This window comes from Eretmochelys imbricata, chromosome 7 (genome assembly GCF_965152235.1).
Source record: "Eretmochelys imbricata isolate rEreImb1 chromosome 7, rEreImb1.hap1, whole genome shotgun sequence".
Classification (NCBI taxonomy): Eukaryota; Metazoa; Chordata; order Testudines; family Cheloniidae; genus Eretmochelys; species Eretmochelys imbricata.
The window spans coordinates 14,648,190-14,665,593 of record NC_135578.1 but is presented as its reverse complement, the minus strand read 5'-3'; the positions used below and the strand labels follow the sequence as shown (position 1 = coordinate 14,665,593).

At 41.6% G+C, this 17,404-nt stretch overlaps 1 protein-coding gene across 2 annotated transcripts; it reads right to left on the bottom strand.

Annotated features, from left to right (window-relative positions):
- Positions 1 to 2,428: 2,428 nt before the first annotated feature.
- TRNT1 (tRNA nucleotidyl transferase 1) lies at positions 2,429 to 13,938 on the bottom strand. 2 transcript variants are annotated; one of them, XM_077821695.1, is made up of 8 exons: positions 13,895 to 13,938; positions 12,934 to 13,093; positions 7,723 to 7,916; positions 7,160 to 7,298; positions 6,481 to 6,607; positions 5,085 to 5,278; positions 4,643 to 4,896; positions 2,429 to 2,783 (listed from the first exon to the last, which is right to left on the bottom strand). In XM_077821695.1, exons 2-8 carry the CDS (start codon positions 13,091 to 13,093, stop codon positions 2,535 to 2,537), a joined length of 1,317 nt encoding a protein of 438 aa, XP_077677821.1. In that variant the 5' UTR covers positions 13,895 to 13,938; the 3' UTR covers positions 2,429 to 2,534. The 2 variants fall into 2 exon arrangements, with proteins under 2 accessions (XP_077677821.1, XP_077677822.1); XM_077821696.1 differs by lacking the exons at positions 12,934 to 13,093; positions 13,895 to 13,938 and adding an exon at positions 10,102 to 10,183.
- Between the last annotated feature and the right edge of the window lie 3,466 nt (positions 13,939 to 17,404).

Below are 17,404 nucleotides of genomic sequence, written 5' to 3'. Positions count from 1 at the left end.
TTGTGAAAGCAGTGTGTCCCCTCACCAGGAGTGCTTGTATCATCAGAGTGGGGCACTGTGGGATGGCTTCTGAAGGCCAGTAACAGTCAACATAATTAACAGCGTGTTGACTAAATTAGATAGACTGTGACTCTAAGCTGCTCAGAGAGGTGGTGTTACAATAGGCTTAGAGAGACACTTAACGTCAGCAGGAGCCAAATATAAGTGAAGACACTGCCTCAGCTAGATTGACACAAGGCGGTTTATGTCTAACCATGTAGTATAGACCAGGCCTGAATTCGCTTAGTTACTCCAGCTTTACAGAAACATGAGAAATAATCCATTCAACCATCATGGTGGCAGCCACCTCAGAGAAAGGGGCACAGGAACAGGGATGTCCCACAGTGCACCAAACCTGATTTAATGTGACTTATATGGAACTTTACAAATTAATACAAATTATGAATACAGTAATATATAACTTAATTAAGCCACTATTATGGAATGCACTACTTAAAGTAAATTTGACCATGATCTCTGCAACAGCTTTGTTGCTTAATTGTGGAATTGAAAAGCTATTAACAGCAGCTTTTAATGTTTTGTAGAGTTTAATTGAATACAGTTTGTTTAAAATGTTATATAGTCATTTACAGATACGAAAATTGATGTCTCACAGTTTCACATTTTTTAATTTAATTTCTTCCAAATTCTGTGAAACAGTAATGTTGAGCATTCAATGAACCTGAGGTAGGGACCATAAATTTAATAAGAATTTTAATTGGGCTATTTGATCTGAGATGCTAATCAGGTTGCAATAAAAACAGAGTGATTGTATTTAATCACACTACTTTCAAAGCAACTTGCTTCTCCATCTGCTGAGAGTGTGAAGTTTAAGGATGGAAAAGTCAAAGATGCCAAACCCTCCCTCAGAGTTTCATCCTGAAAAGAGAATTTTCAAAGCTGCCACACTGAGTTGCTACCTCAAAGGCTGCTTTAAGGATTAATTCAAGTTTGTAAAGTGTTCTAAGTTCCTTAGAAGGAAGAATCTACTTCAGTGCTAAATTGTATCCTGTTTTCCCAGGCAAAATTAAAAAAATACTTTAACAAATTGTACAGATAGAACGCTTGCAAGCATATCAACAGACTAATAAAATACAACCATGCTCTTATTAGTATGAAAATACAGTACTCAAGGATTTATGTTTTCTCCTCAGTTTCTGATCATTGGCCCTAAATATCTACAGAACAATGTATCATGTCTTGACTGTGTAAGTAACTGGAATTCCAACCCACCCCATAATAATTAGCTACATAAAAGCACACAAATACATGTCCTGCTGTAAAACTGCTCTGATTTTACTGCCATCTAATGTTAGAGTCATTGTCTATTTTTCTGAACTAATCCCACTAATTTCAATTCAACTATTCATTGAATGACACTAAACATAAGTAAGGGTGGCAGGAACTCGACCCTAAGTCAGTTATTTTGAGAGGTGTGGGGGGATTATGGTAGTAAATATATTTTTACAGTCAGTTTCTTATCCCCTCAAATGCTTTACATATACACCCCTGTACGCAGTTCAGGTTCACTTTGCCTAGGGTATGTCAAGCAAACACACCCTAACCCTTTTACTCCCTTTGATATCTGTGACTCTAGGGAAAGGTAAGAAGGGAATTACTTCTAATCAGTAAGGAGAATACGAGGTGGTTCTCTTTTACTGTGACAAAATGTGATTAGCTGCTCTGGATCTGCTTTAGTTTTCAGTGGTTACATGTTACACTTTAATATTCCTCATTTCATGTATAAAAACTAAAATATACTTTAGGAAAAAGGACAGAGGGGCTCCAAAAATTTGTATACTTGTAAAATGGAGAAACAAATGACTGAAAAATCATAAGACATAAAAAGTACTTATACCCAAGTAGATATTTATGATATCAATTTAGACTAGTCATCCGTTTAATCTAAAGTTGATTTAGGAATTAAGATAAAAACTAAAAGCTTCAGGAAAACAGGGTTGTTTCACATTATAGGATATCATTTGTTTGGGAACTGCTGAAGTGAACCTTTCAAGCTGATACTCAGCTTTGACTACAAAAAAATATTTAGATCTCATTAGTCTAGGAATATGAGACTCCCCCAGGCAAAAATAATGCATTAAAGAGGTTTTTATCTGGAGCACAGAAGTCATTCACCTTGTCTGTAGCTAAGTCAGAATATCAAAAATCCTTGTGTCACCTCTACTTGCCATTAGGAACACTGGAGATAAAAAACCCCCAGGTATTAATTATTTACCATTTAAACATAAACAGAGGTAGAGTTTTCAGTCAGATTGGCAGAAATAAAGCCCCACGTTACTGCAGAGCTAAACTCCTGCATTCAGAGCATAGTATGAATTTTGAACATGAAACAATTCAGTGCCTAAAAGTCTTGAACTCAAATGCAATATTGGTTGGTGGTAGCATTATATTTACAAATATTTTGATTCTTCCCGTAACAAGGTAAATACAATTATGTGTATTAATAAATCATCAAACCCTACTACTCATACATTTTACACCTTCTTTACACAATTTAAGAGTTCTTCTTTATCCATTTGGTAACCACTCTTCTTCCACTGATCCCTTAACTGCTGTAACATTGTTCCAATTTCCTTTCCAGAAGAAATTCCCATTTTTCTTAAATCATGGCCACTGACAGGAAAAGAAGGGACAGACCACTCTTGCATTTCCTTTAGAAGATGGTCCTCTCCTTGGTATTTTAGAAGCTCACAGATCCTGGAGTTCATATCAGCTTCCCTAGACTTAAACAAAACAAAAACACACAACAACTATTAAGTATCAGAAAACAGCTTAGTCTCAGATCAGCTGATGTTGTTCCTACTCAACATCACAAACTGACACCACAACCAGCACTCGCTTGACAGCTTGTAAAGCCCTAACGGACAATATATACATAACATCTCCATTTTGACTGTGCAGTTGATGAGCTTTCCCCAACATCTAACCAAGATTGGCACTTGCAATAGAGCCACTGTAGCTACCAGACTGGCTCAGATAAGTAATTGGATTTAGCATTTTGGGGAAGGTGGAACAAATCAGAAGATATTTTTCATCCCAAGGGAGTGAGCCTGTTTTTTATTACTTAGGTTTGCAACCTGGGGATTTTGGCAGATCCTTGGAGGCTTCTGGAAACCCAGATAGTAGTAGTGGCCATTATTTCCGGTATATAATTGGCAAAGAGGCTATTACCAGAGTGATCCATGCCTTGCTCACCTCCAGCCTAGAGTACTGCAGTGTACTCAACATGGGGCTACACTTGAAAATTATTCAAGCTTCCGCTGTAGCAGAATGGCACTGGCTGCCTACTTAATAGTACTTCTCACAAGGAACATATTATACCTGTGTTTCAGAGACTGCACCAGCTTTCAGTTCATTTTGTGCACAATTCAAATGGTTGAATTTGATCTATAAAGCTCTTTATGGTTAGGGTCCCTTGAAGTCAACCTTTTTTCTTCTGTTTTGATACAGCAGAAGAGATCAGCTGGGACAGCCATAGCCAAACTAACAAATCATTCCCCAGATATGTTTACAAGGAGTTGTGTAGCATTGACTCAAACTTTTCTTTCAGATGTTTAACTCCAACATTTCAAACCTGGCTGCCTTAAAGTTAGACCGATAGGCCTATGCAAAAGCTGCTACCTTACGGAGTTGGGGCAGCTCAGCACTGCTAAAAATATTACTTCTAAGAAGGCGCATACATATGGCTTTTAGGAGCCTAACACAAACCATCAGATTTGAAAATTTTGGCTTTTTTAGGTATCAAAGTGTGATACAGGTGCCCATGCGAATAGCAGCTCTGAAGGGGGTGTTTTATGTTGCAAGTGATAGACTTATTATAGTAATTAACTTCCTAACAACTCCTCCTCTGACCCCCAAACCTCCCCACCTCAGTTCCATACTTCTCCCACCCACACTCAACAACCCTCCAGGTTCAATCCCAGGCTCCTTCCCTCTTCTTCAGCTCCTCCATTGACCCTGACTCCCCCAAGCCGTTGCACGGCTTCTGGGGGGTATGAGAAATATGTTTCTGTATTGTAGTTTAAATGAATTACTCCAAAAAGTTCTGTATTAATTTGCCTAGTAAGGAATCTTTTTGCCAAAAAACATTCCCTGAATAATTTTTTTGTTTGGCTGTATTATTACTGCCATACTTGCTGACAGGTATTTTGAAACAAATTACCAAAACAATTGAAACTGGTGTGATTATAATGGTGTTATTTTGACAAATAAAATATGCAGAATTTTAAAATATTATGTACAGAATTTTTAATTTTTTGACGCAGAATTCCCCCACGAGTAAACTATAGTTAACTCTGTACAGCACTTTTCATCCACAAACCTCAAAGTACTTTTGAAAGGAAGGAAAGTATCATGATCCCTGTATTACAGGTGGGGAAACTTTGGTGTATAGAGGTGAAGTAACTAACCCAAAATCACAAAGCAGGTCAGTAAAATGTCTGGGAATAGAACACAAGAGTCCTGATTCCCTGTCCAGGGTTCTCTGCGTTGGACGATGCTGCCTCTTTTCCTGTCTGTCTTAAGTGAGAGCTTTGAGTTTAATATAAGAAATAAAATAGACAGTGACGTGAAATGCACTTACATCTATAATGAAGTCTTGATATGGTTTAAGTGGTTCTGGACTATCTGTAGCTTTGATTAAGTCTTTTCTATGCTTCACTATAAAAAGGCCAAGGTTTTTCTCTTCTTTTGAGATTTTCAGCCTCAAATCGAGTTTTATGACATCATCCTGCACCTTGAACAGTGATGTTAGAACGGTCATTGGTTTTGGAAACAGATTCTGAACATTTTTACTGACTTTGTCAAATTCCTCTAAACTCCCATTAACAGGTAATCCTGAAGGGGGACACACAAAAAGTATCATGAAATAGTGTTACAAAAGAACTAGCAAATCAGCAGAAGAAATGGTCTAATCAAGTACTGCATGACAACACAAATGACTATGGAGACTACTGCCATCTTAATATGCTGGTCTGCAGTTATTTGTGTTATAGAATTCTTATGTAACCCTCATTGTACTTTACCTATATAATGGGCAACATCGAGCTCATACATAAGTCGAACCAAATGATTTACGTGGTTTCCAACAAGAATTTTTTTCAGTTCCACCCAAATCCTCTCTCCTGATATTCCAGCCAAACCTTTGGCATTTTTCTTAATTGCTTCCAGAGTATTAGGTTCATGGTCACCAGGCTTTTCTGCTACTCTTCCATAAAACCTACAAAATAAGAATTCTAAATCTTACTACATTTAACGATTCTTCTGTTTATTACTTCTCTTCAGAAAATTACCTCAGGGCAATATTAACTGTCCTAATCTTAAAGTATTCATGGAGTATTAAAGTGCAACTGATCTTACATAATTAGAACTTATGGAGTGCTTTATATATCCACAGATGTCAAAGCACATCACACTTTCAAAGGCATCATCACTTCATTCTACAAATGAAACTGAGGTGCAGCTGCAAAAGGTCTTACAGAAAGTTGGTGGCAGATCTTGGGACAGAACTGAAGTCTCTTAGGGCCAGATTTTCAAAGGTATTTAGGTATCTAGTGGGTTTTTCAAAAGCACCTAAATAGATTAGGTGCCTAACAAGAGTCGGGCACCTAATCTGTTTAAGCACTTTTGAAAATTCCACTAGGTGCCTGTTTGCATCTTTAGATGGCTAAATAAATACCTTTGAAAAGCTGGCTGTTGACTGCTATGACCTACTCCCAATGAACTAAGCAGTTTCTAATCTTATAATGATTATCCAATTTTTGTGTCTTCAGAATACCGCTTTCCTTTTCTCTCTGCATGTTCTCGGATAACATGTCATTCATAAACCATTCCTGACAGCTTAATGCCATGTTGGCTCTACTCTTACTTCCCCTGTAACAGATGGCAACATTCCCCATTCCTCAACAGAAGAATCATATTACACACCCACTAACCTTCCCAGCCACTGTAGTGAACTTGGCAGCAGATGTCCAGAATCAGAGACGATCACAAAAGAAAAGCTGATTGAGCACTGAAAATTTCTAGGCATGGTAACATTAGATCCATTGAGGGTCAGAGTAACCAGTAAATTGAGCTTCATGTTATTAATTAACTCCTCAGTTCTAAAGCTGACTTAGTCTTGTTTCTCCATCTCCATGTTTTGTTAATAACTGGGACATGAGGTTGCAGAAACAAGTGTGGTACGACCCATCACCCTATTTATCACCGCAGAAGGAAAATCATTACCAAAATTACATGAGTCCCTATTTTCAGCATCTTACTGAGGACAAGGCACTATATGAGTTTGGCTTGTGTGTTTTTCATGACACACTAAGCTTCTATTTATCCAACTGGCTGTGGAATATAACACTCTTGTGAAGATTTTGTTTGAAAATAACTATAACGTTATTCATTTCTTTATTTAGAAAAGCAAAATATTACCTGAAATATCTCAGTATTCGTAAATAATCCTCTTGTATTCTCTGGCTTGCATGTCCTACAAATCTTACTTTCTTGTTTTTTAAGTCTTCGTAACCCCTGAAATAATCAAAAAGCGTGCCATCCAAACCTAGTAAAGAAAAAGTGTTTTTAAAAGGTGTACTTCAGTAAATGTAAAAACAACCTATAATTTTAGTTGATTTAAAGCAGCAGAGATTATACACTTAGTTTTAACACAATACTCTATTACTGGGTAAATGATTAAATTGCAGCAAGGGAGATTAAGGTTGGACATTAGGAAAAACTTCCTAACTGTCAGGGTGGTTAAGCACTGGAATAAATTGCACAGGGAGGTTGTGGAATCTCCATCATTGGAGATTTTTAAGAGCAGGTTAGACAAACACCTGTCAGGAATGGTCTAGATAATACTGAGTCCTACCACGAGTGCAGGGAACTGGACCAGATGACCTCGAGGTCCCTTCCAGTCCTATGATTCTATGAAGAAAACGTTCACGTCAGAAGACATGAAAGCCAAGATATCCTCTGATCGGTCAGACCTCCTCCATTTGTGCAACCCCCAATTTAGCTATGGAGGCAAATTCTGGTTTTGGGCAAAGGCCTAGATGAAACACTGCCTTCAACATTAAGACAGAAATTGTATTTTATTTTTGGAAGAAGTTACCTAAAAACATAGAGTTGATTGTAAGATCTCTTCTTTCAGCATCTTTTTCCCAGTCCGTTGTGAATTCCACCTCTGCATGTCGTCCATCAGTGACAACATCAATTCTAAGTGTGGTAATTTCAAAATTCTGTTCATGGAGCTGCAATTCACACAATATTGTTGTTTTATCTTCAAACACAATAGGGAAAAGGAATCAATGTACAAGAGTTAAATTTTCTTTGTGCATATCCACCTTCTATACAAACGTACAATGAACAGAAAAATCAGAATACGTTCATTGCCTTTAGGTAAGGTTCGTTTGATAAGGTTTTATTTTTAATTTTCTCATGCTACTTGGGGTGCTATACTTTTGTTCAGAAAACAGAAGCCAAATAATTATACAAATCTTGGAGGAAATAATTGCAATGGTACTTTGGCTAAGATCAAGCATAGTATCAGTTTACTATTGGATAAGCCCTGTATTGGGGAAAATATATCCTGCTTTTATATGGGGATGGACTATCTAACAGATTTTTTCTAACTACTAAGAGCCTACAAGATTCATAAACCTAGTTTGTGATTACCCTGGCAGTAATGGTTCCATGTTTTTCTCCTTTGTTATTGATCATACGAACACCAGCAGACTGGAACATTTCCTTCATCTGAGTAGGTGTAGCAACGGTGGCAAAGTCCACATCTTGTGGTTTCATTCCATTTAATAAATCTCTGACAGCACCTCCAGCTATTCTTAATTCATACTTTTCCTTTTCAAATAACTCTGAGAGGGGAAAAAATCTTGGTAAGAATATTTTCTTTTAAAAATGTAATATCCCTCTTTAACCAGCTGTAGATTTGACTCATGCATATTGGGGCAGATTTTCAAAGATATTGCAAATGTTAATTATGCACAAATACCAGGATTGCATATAAAAAAACCCCAAAAACCAAAACCACTAGTCATGTGCACATACAACCAAGCCAGCTGATTGCCTAACTGGCCACGTATGGATGCAAATATGTTTGCATTCATGACATCGCATGCACACATTTGAAAAATCTAGCCCAGTACATCACGTTAACAGAGGCTTGTTTTGCATAAAAGACAAAGAAAGTCAATATAGGCCTTGTGCATTCAACAAATAAATATTTAGATTACTGAAATTTGCATAAGGTTATACTTGCTATAAAGTTTGAATAGCACCACAAGAGGACCTAAACAAGAATAATTGTGCAAGTGCCTGAACATTGGGTCCATGTGAAATTAAAACATGCGAACAACAGTTTAAAGCAGCGATACCCAGATCTCAGTGGTTCAGAACCCAAATTAGCGATCAACATTACCCAAAAGAGCTACAGTAGCATGAATTCATTGTCTCACAGCAAAATGAGAGCTGCAGGAGACACATTAAAGAGCCACTTCTTACTTGCGAGACTCAGTCAGTATCACTGGTTTAAAGATTACTGCTAGTAATGGTTCAGTAGTGACTTCTCTTGTCACTGGACACAGAATGTGAAGAAATGCCTATATGATCTTGAAGAACTAAAGAACTTAATCTGCTGCCTTCAGCAGCTTCTTGACATAAATTATGAGGAGCACTGTCTTCTTTGGAATTTATACAAATGATTGTCATATTTGAAATTGGTAAAAAAGAATATATGGCAAAGTACAGATCTCCCTGTATTCTTAATATTTTACCAAAAAGGCCCAACTTCCTCAATTAATTTAGAAAAGTGGTTCCTGCAAGCCTTGCAACACACTGAAATAAAAGTATCTGCAAGATTTGTGAGTTAGAAACAAAATATTTATTTTCTTTCAGGCAATATGTTAATTTTACTAGAATTTAAAATATTTTTTGAAATAAGGTTTCAAAAGACACCCTCTTTAAAGTTGAGAGGCATGGTCAGTACATTACTACCACACTCCAGCACGTGACACATTAAAATTTATGTAAATATTATTACAGTGCAGTTTTCCCAATCTCCCATGTTTTCTTGACAGATTTATTGATGCAGTAACCTCAAAATGTGATACACCTCAATTCAAGGTCAGAGGTGTAACTGCAATACCATATTTATTCAGTGGTGCCAAAATCAGTTGTTCCACCCCAAGTTTAAAAGAAAAAGTCAGACTCAAGAAGTGAGATTTGTTTTCAATTATAAAGAAAAGAGAAACACACAAAGAGCGTATTATACATAAAAATGTGTTCAAATGTCCAAGTTTGCTAAAGTGAGGCAGGGTTTTTTTAGACCTCTTCATTGTAAAATGAAGACAGAAGAAACAAAAATACATACTAATTTAGGAACAAAATTGTTGATTTTTTCATTGTTTATAAACCTACTGTGAATAAAAATGTTTTCATTTATTATTTCAATTAAAAGAGTTTTGAGGATAAATATTCCCTTGTAGAGTCGAAATCCTTAACAATACCCGCACATGAGAACCAAAATGTCAAATGGACTAAAAACTGACTGAAATGGCTTTGACCAATGTGCCAATTATACTGTCCTAGCTGAATGAAATGCAAACAAGGAAACAACATACAGTAACTCCTCACTTAAAGTCATCCCGGTTAACGTTGTTTTGTTGCTGATCAATTAGAGAACATGCGTGTTTAAAGTTGCACAATGCTCCCTTATAACGTTGTTTGGCAGCTGTCTGCTTTGTCCACTGCTTGCAGAAAGAGCAGCCCGTTGGAGCTAGCTGGTGGGGGCTTGGAACCAGGGTGGACCAGCAGCCCCCGTATCAGCTCCCCGCTCCCCTAAGTTCCCTGTGCTGCAGCCACCCAGCAGGCTACCAATTGCCGGAAGTTCAGCTGTCCCTCCCCCCACTGCCGTGTGCTGCTCCTGCCCTCTGCTTTGGAGTTGCTCCTAGAAGCCTCCTGATTGCTGTGGAAGGGGAGGGGGGAGTGCGGGGGGGCTAATATCAGGATGTCTCCCTCCCCCCGCTCCTGCCCCCCGCTTACCCCATCTCCATGGCAGGGGCGAGGGGGGATGCGACACGACAGGGCTCAGGACGGGGGGGAGCTTGCTGGCAGCAGCTGCTGTCTCAACTTGCTGATCTACTTAAAAAGACAGTGTACTTAGAGTGAGGTCAGTGTACTTAATGGGGCAATACACATCTCTCTCTCTCCCCCTCTCCCACATACACACACAGGGTGTGTCTCTGTCTCTCATGCTGTCTCCCCACCCTCCATTTGTGCTGCCTTGTAGAGTGTGAGACTACATTAATAACAATGAGCTAACCCTTGAGGGCTCGGTTGAGTGCTAGTTCATCATTTAGCAGTAAGGCATTCCCTGGGAAATACTCCACCCGCTGACTTCACCACCTCAACCAAGCTTCACAATCATCATTGCTGTGTACAGTATTAAATTGTTTGTTTAAAATGTATACTGTGTATGTGTGTGTGTATATATATATATAAGTCTTTTGTCTGGTGAAAAAAAATTTCCCTGGAACCTAACTCCCCCTGTTTACATTAATTCTTATGGAGAAATTGGATTCGCTTAACATTGTTTCGCTTAAAGTCACATTTTTCAGGAACGTACAACGTTAAGCGAGGAGTTACTGTACATGGGAAAAAACAGCTGTTTAAAACTTTCAGTTTCAATAACGTTCAAAAAATGTTCGGCATTTTAGTATCAGCCATATTAAAATGTTCTTTATTCTTGAAAGTGTCCCCTTAAAAAGTTAGAATAAAATGTTTTATGAAGAAGCCACTTTAATGTATTTATTCATTTATTTTACAAAGTGATTTAATAATATTTTAAACTTACATAATACTTTCCTGAAAGATCCCAAACACTTCACACATTACACAAAACACCCCAACTTTTGGAAGGAACAGCAAACAAATGGCACACAAAGTCAATGAAATTTTGTCTAAGACACTAGAGCAAATCTAAATTCAATATATGTACCACCATATCTTTAATATATTTACAAAGCTAACAGGATCTCTGAGTTTAGAATGCAGTTCTACCCTCAGGAAATGAATCTCTAAAAATGTCACAGTGGGACTCCATATACACGGTCTCACTGATTTGCATTTCAAATTTGCTCACTTTGGAAGTGAAAAGATTTGTTTTCTAAATACCATCACCCACAAACTCACCCTGGACTCCTACTTCTCTCCATTTCATAAATCACCACTAGTAACAGAGGTTCTCCAAGTGAAATGTAACTTCCTGCCTGCAGCCCCATAAACTTCAGATTTTGCAATCAGTGACACTTATCAGCCTTAGGTAACTTTGCACAGGTGTTACCTATAATCTGAAGACAGAGGGGTTGCCAAGGTGCAATTTGGCAGATACCTATGAGCAAAATAAAAGAATCCAGCTTGACTGCAAGAGCACCCAGGGTTTGTGCAGACGACACGTGAAAAAAAATATATATTTTTTTTTTACTTGCAAACTGGGCATATCTGAAATGTGAATCATAGAAACACAGGACTGGAAGGAAGCTCAAGGGATCATCTAGTCCAGTCCCCTGCACTGAGGCAGGACTAAGTATTATCTAGATCATTCCTGACAGGCATTTGTTTAACTTGTTCTTAAAAACCTCCCATGACAGAGATCCTGCAACCTCCCTAGATAATTTGTTCCAGTGCTTAACTACCCTGACAATTAGCAAGTTTTTTCTAATGTCTAACTCAATCTCCCTTGCTACAATTTAAGCCCATTTATCACTCTCCTCTTTATAACAACCTTTTACGCACTTGAAGACTGGTACATCCCCCCTCAGTCTTCTCTTCTCCAGACTAAACAAACCCAAGTTTTTCTATCTTTCCTTACAGGTCATGTTTTCTAGACCTTTAATCATTTTAGTTGCTCTCTTCTAGACTCTCCCCAATATGTCCACTCCTTTTCCCAACTTCCAAGTGTGGTGCCCAGAACTGGACGCAATACTCCAGTTAAGGCTTCAACAGCGTTGAAGAGAGTGGAAGAATTACTTCTCATGTCTTGATAAATCTAAGAATAGAACTCACAATCAATTTGGGGCTTGTGCCCTGCATTTTGACAGTGTGCCCTGAGGTTGGTACTCACGCTCTTGTGCTTCTGCAAGACAACTTGACTCAGAGAACAATATCTGCACATTGGACGATACGGTTGCACATTTCATTTTCTCAGCTCATAAGTGGAGTAAGAGTCAATGAATATGGAACCATTTACACAAAGTCATGTTTGCAGGAAGAACTGAATTTTACAGGTAAACAGAAGCATACATGTTCTAGCATGCACCACTACCTAGCCCCTCCTACATACAGGCCTAGATAAAGGCCATGTGTACATCTGATGGAGATAGCCTTTCATTGGTGAGAAATGCACTTGCGTCCACACTCAAATTTGTTCCAATACATATTCTCTAACCATTAATCAATGCATGCTGTGCCAACACAAGGTTAAAGTAAGCTTCCCTCTATTAGCTTCATCAATTGAGTGGCAGCCTGGACCCCTTCAAATTCCATTCAGTGCTAACAGTGGTCTGAGCTACTGAGCTACAATAATCTGGTCACTTTTCTGAACTCCACTGCCAGAGGTTTGCTTGACCAGAAGTCACCTCTGAGGACGGAAGTATAAGCTGGTTTCAGAGTAGCAGCCGTGTTAGTCTGTATTCGCAAAAAGAAAAGGAGGACTTGTGGCACCTTACAGACTAACAAATCTATTTGAGCATAAGCTTTCGTGAGCTACAGCTCACTTCATCGGATGTAGCTCACAAAAGCTTATGCTCAAATAAATTTGTTAGTCTCTACGGTGCCACAAGTCCTCTTCTTTTTGGAAGTGTAAGCATCTCTCACCTGCCACACTCTTCAGCCCTGGGGTGAAGAGAGACTGGAATTCCGGAGACTCCAGCTTCATGGTGACCAAGTGCCGTCCCTGGACCCGGACCCCTCTCTGGGCGAGGGGGAAGAGGTGGAGACCCGCCCTGCAGCGCGGCAGGAACAGCTGGCACCACATCTAAGGAGAAGAAACGGACCCAGTATAAGTTGGGACGGAGCCCAACGCTGAGGGGGGAAAAGCCAAGTTCCCCTTCTCTGCAGCTTCTCCACAAGGTGGGAAGGGTCAAACAACTGATCTTGACGTGAACACGCCCCTCAATCGCCACAGCACCCCAGCGCCTCCAGAACTTCAAGGCAGGTCTGCTCAGGGGGAGATAAGGAAGCATCACCCCCTTTGTTTTACAAACGGGGAACTAAATGGCGCTCAGGCCAGACGAACGGTGCCTTGCTCCGGGTTCGCTCAACGGGCTCCGACAGGTTGATTCCAGAACTAGAGCGTCCACACACACACAGAGCTACTCCGAGTCCGGACCCCGGCCCGGCGCGCAGTGCGGGGGGGGGGGGGGGGAAGCTCTCCTTGCACCCCAAGACCCCCTGAGTCCGGGGTTCCGGACCCCCCGGCCCGCCCCAGGCAGGACTCCGAGGGGGCCGGCGGCCCCAGGTCGGGTCTGCCACCCCCGCGCGGGGCCGGCATCGCAGCGGGGCAGCCCCGAGCGAAAGGCTCGGCCCCGTGCAAACGGCGCCGGGATCTGCCCCCTCAGGCCGAGGCTCGGCAGGAGCCCGGGCAGCCGCTGCCCCCGGGACCCGTCGCCCCTCCCCTGCCCGGTGCCCGCCGCAAGGTGGGGGCGTCGCTGGGCCCGGGGCAGGCGCCGCGGGGTCCGGCCTGAAGGGAGCGGCCCCAGCACGCCGGGCGCTTAGACCGCGCGGGGGCGGGGGCGGGGGCGGGGGGCGGGGGGGGAGGGGGAAGCGGCGGCCTTACCCAGCCTGCGGCCTCCGTACCGAGCTCGCCCGCCGAGGCCGCCTCTTCCGGGAAGGGCGCGTGAGCGGGGAGGAGCCAGTCGCGGGGCGGGAGGATGACAGGCCCAGCGCCCCCTGCCGGCCCCTGGGGGAGGTGCGGGCTGCTGGGCTCTGCGCCCCCTGCCGGCCCCTGGGGGAGGTGCGGGCTGCTGGGCTCTGCGCCCCCTGCCGGCCCCTGGGGGAGGTGCGGGCTGCTGGGCTCTGCGCCCCCTGCCGGCCCCTGGGGGAGGTGCGGGCTTGGGGACTCCAGCGCCCCCTAAAGGCGAAGGCCGCGGGACTGTGGGCTCTGCATCCCAGTGTCCTAGTGCACTTAGACCATCTCACCCCCCAGCCCCTCCACAGCCAGCACCGAGCTTTCAACCTGCACCAGCTCCACGCTGTCGTCTGCCCCCGATCGCCTCAGCGTCCCGTGGGCCAGGCTGGGGGAGGTCACGATGAGCTTCCCGCTCCTGTGAGCATCCCAGCTGTGGGTGAAATAAATCCCCACGCAAAAGTGCCCCCGGGCGAGTCTGAGGGACCCCACAGCTGGTCACTTGCCCTATTCACCTGTGTAGGGCACCTTGACTGATCCTGTCACTAACCCACAGACAGTGCTTCTGTTTTTTGGCATTTCTTAATCTCATTTGGGGGTGGGGTTATTTTCAGCAGTGTTTGAGTTTTATGTAGCTGTCCAAAACCGGGGGGGGGGGGGGGGGCTTGTGGCTTTCTCTTTAGATATTCACTGATTTCGCTTTTTTTAATTGGGGCATTCATCCGTTGCACTAGAAAATCAGAAGCCAGCCCGCAGAGTAGCATGAGAACCTCCATACACTCTTGGGTAAGGTGGGCAGAAGAAACATACAGTGTATGGTAATAGGTATGTGTTGTCAGACATCACCAGTGTGGTGCTCTGCTCTATCCAATGTTGATAACAGTCGGCTGCGTGCATGTGTGTTCTCCCTGTGTGTTGTCCCAGCTCTTTGCAGATCAGCTGGCACAACGGATCTCGAGAAGAACCACCCAATGACCACAGACTCAGATAAGGTACGAAGGCACCCAGCCAGGTTTACTGCCAAACGAAACACAGTCTCTAGCTCCCTGGATCAGATGTCTATAGTTCTGCTAGTACATATGTGCTCCCTGACAATGCCTGGGAATGTTAGGCCCGGGACCATGACTGAGGAATGTAGTATTATGATTGAGCATTAGAGGCACTCCCAAATAATTAATATATGTGAATAATATGGATATGGTGTATATATTTGTAGTGTATACGGGCATATATGTATGTATATGTACATATACCAGCACTTTATATCCAAGCATAACAATTCTTTTCCAATCTGGTGTTATAATTTGGCCCCTGTGGTACTGCAGGTAGCAACCCACTTTTATTAGGGCAATTACAGTTACCATTTGTATCATTATTAGGAGTCGGCTGAGTGTTTGGAAATACTGGGATAGGGATTGTGATGTGTCCCACAGTGCTTTGTATAGGAGAAGTAAAACAGAAATTTGGAGTAGTGACGCTACCACTGAGGCCTTTCTATATAAATATATTGTAATTAGTTACTACACAGTAGTAGTAACTGTAGCTCACGAAAGCTCATGCTCAAATAAATTGGTTAGTCTCTAAGGTGCCCCAAGTCCTCCTTTTCTTTTTGCGGCTACAGACTAACACAGCTGCTACTCTGAAACCCGTACACAGTACTGTCCATCCTTGTTATAGATTACCCTTACTACGGGCTGTCACCCTTTGGTAAGCTTCACTGGGCAGGAAACTGAAGTGGCTAACTTCTCTGTTCCATTGGTTGAACTGCTCTGTGATACACCAGTACTTGACCTAGATCCACTTGTTTCTTGTGGATGTTGTCTTCCAGATAACCTACTGAATGGACAGTAACCAATTTATCAAATATTGCTGTGTCAGGATGTAGTATTGATATCCAGACACTGAATAAGATTGTTTCGAATAACATGTTAGTTAGGATGCAGTGTCAGTAACCCACATTATGACTGGTACTAACAGGGAATTTGTTTACCCAATTTGTAGTTACTGTGCAACTTAATTTCTTTACCAATTTGTTTTTCCTTGCCTTCATGTTGTTTGCTGCCATTCATTTGATGATTTTTACCTGTGTGTTGGTTAAGCGGTTTAGCAAGGTTATGCGCCTTGTAAACGCTGTACAGCAATAATGCAATACAGAAATAATACCACAGTACAACGATAATACGGTAGTACAGCAATAATACAGCTGTTTTTACACAAGAACCAAGTTGAAATTAAATGACAGTTTATCCTGGTCCAGCTAGTGCTTTTTAGCTGATAGTTAACTTAATTGTCCATATATGGTAGATAGAGGTGTATTTGACCAGTCTCTTATTTATAAAGCACTTCATTTTTCTTTTCTTGATGCTTGGTAGTTTCTTCACTGTATACTGATATTTTCTGGTGTCTTCAGGGTGTGATATTTTCTGGTTTCTTTGGTCTGTGGGATGCAACTTAAACAACTTTTGTTAGTTAACATAGTAAAGTTTTTTGTTTGTTTTCAATAACCCAAACTTAATACAAAATTTAACTAAGTTTGTTTACAATGTAATAGTAGGGTGCTGCCTCTCACCTTGTACATGTTGGTTCGAACAAAACAACTCTATCCATCATATTACCCTTTTGCCCATCTTTAGGATGGGTCAGACTGTTCCTTGTTATCTGTGTGGAATGTGCAAGTATCTAAGTATTCTGGTACCTTTTAGGTATGTGTATGTTTGCAACATCAGCCCTTTTCTTGCCAGCGTCTGTGAGCAGGGTCTGCCTCTGGCTCACAGTTTAGCTTTGCTTTATGTTAACAAAGTCTTGATCATTACTTTAGTTCAGGCCTTAGGCCTCATACTGGGCCTCTGATACAAGGGTTTATGTTTCAGAGCCTCATTTTACTACAGTATGTTGCCAAACAGAGAAATGTAGTGGCTGGAGGGGACTTCACGAGGTCTAGTCCATCATCCTGCCTCATCGTCCTGGGCCATCCCTGGCTCTGACAGATGCTTATCCAACCCGTTCTTAAAAACTTCCCATGAGGGACTCCATACTGTCTTTTAATTCATACAGATGCACTGTTGCCCACCCCTAGAGTTCAAAGATCATGACTCAGGTCCCGCAAACTCATGACTAGCTGGTTTAGAAATAATGAGATTAAAAAAAAATGTGTTTATTTGCCTTGGACTTTCTGAGCCTTTAGGGTGCTTTACTATGCAACTATAAGGGCTAGAAATTTACATTAAAAAAAAAATCAAAGCTGAGATTCACATACAATCCCCTGATTCCAGCAGCCTGAACTTTAAGAAAAAGTACTGCAAGTCTCACAACAATATCACCAGAGCTGGCCACGCTGCTGATGAGCTGTAAACATGACGAGTATTCTGTGGTAAAGTCTTAGGACTAGAATTCCAGCTAGATTGGCCTGGTTGCAGCTGCTTACCTTTGGTGGAGCCCTGC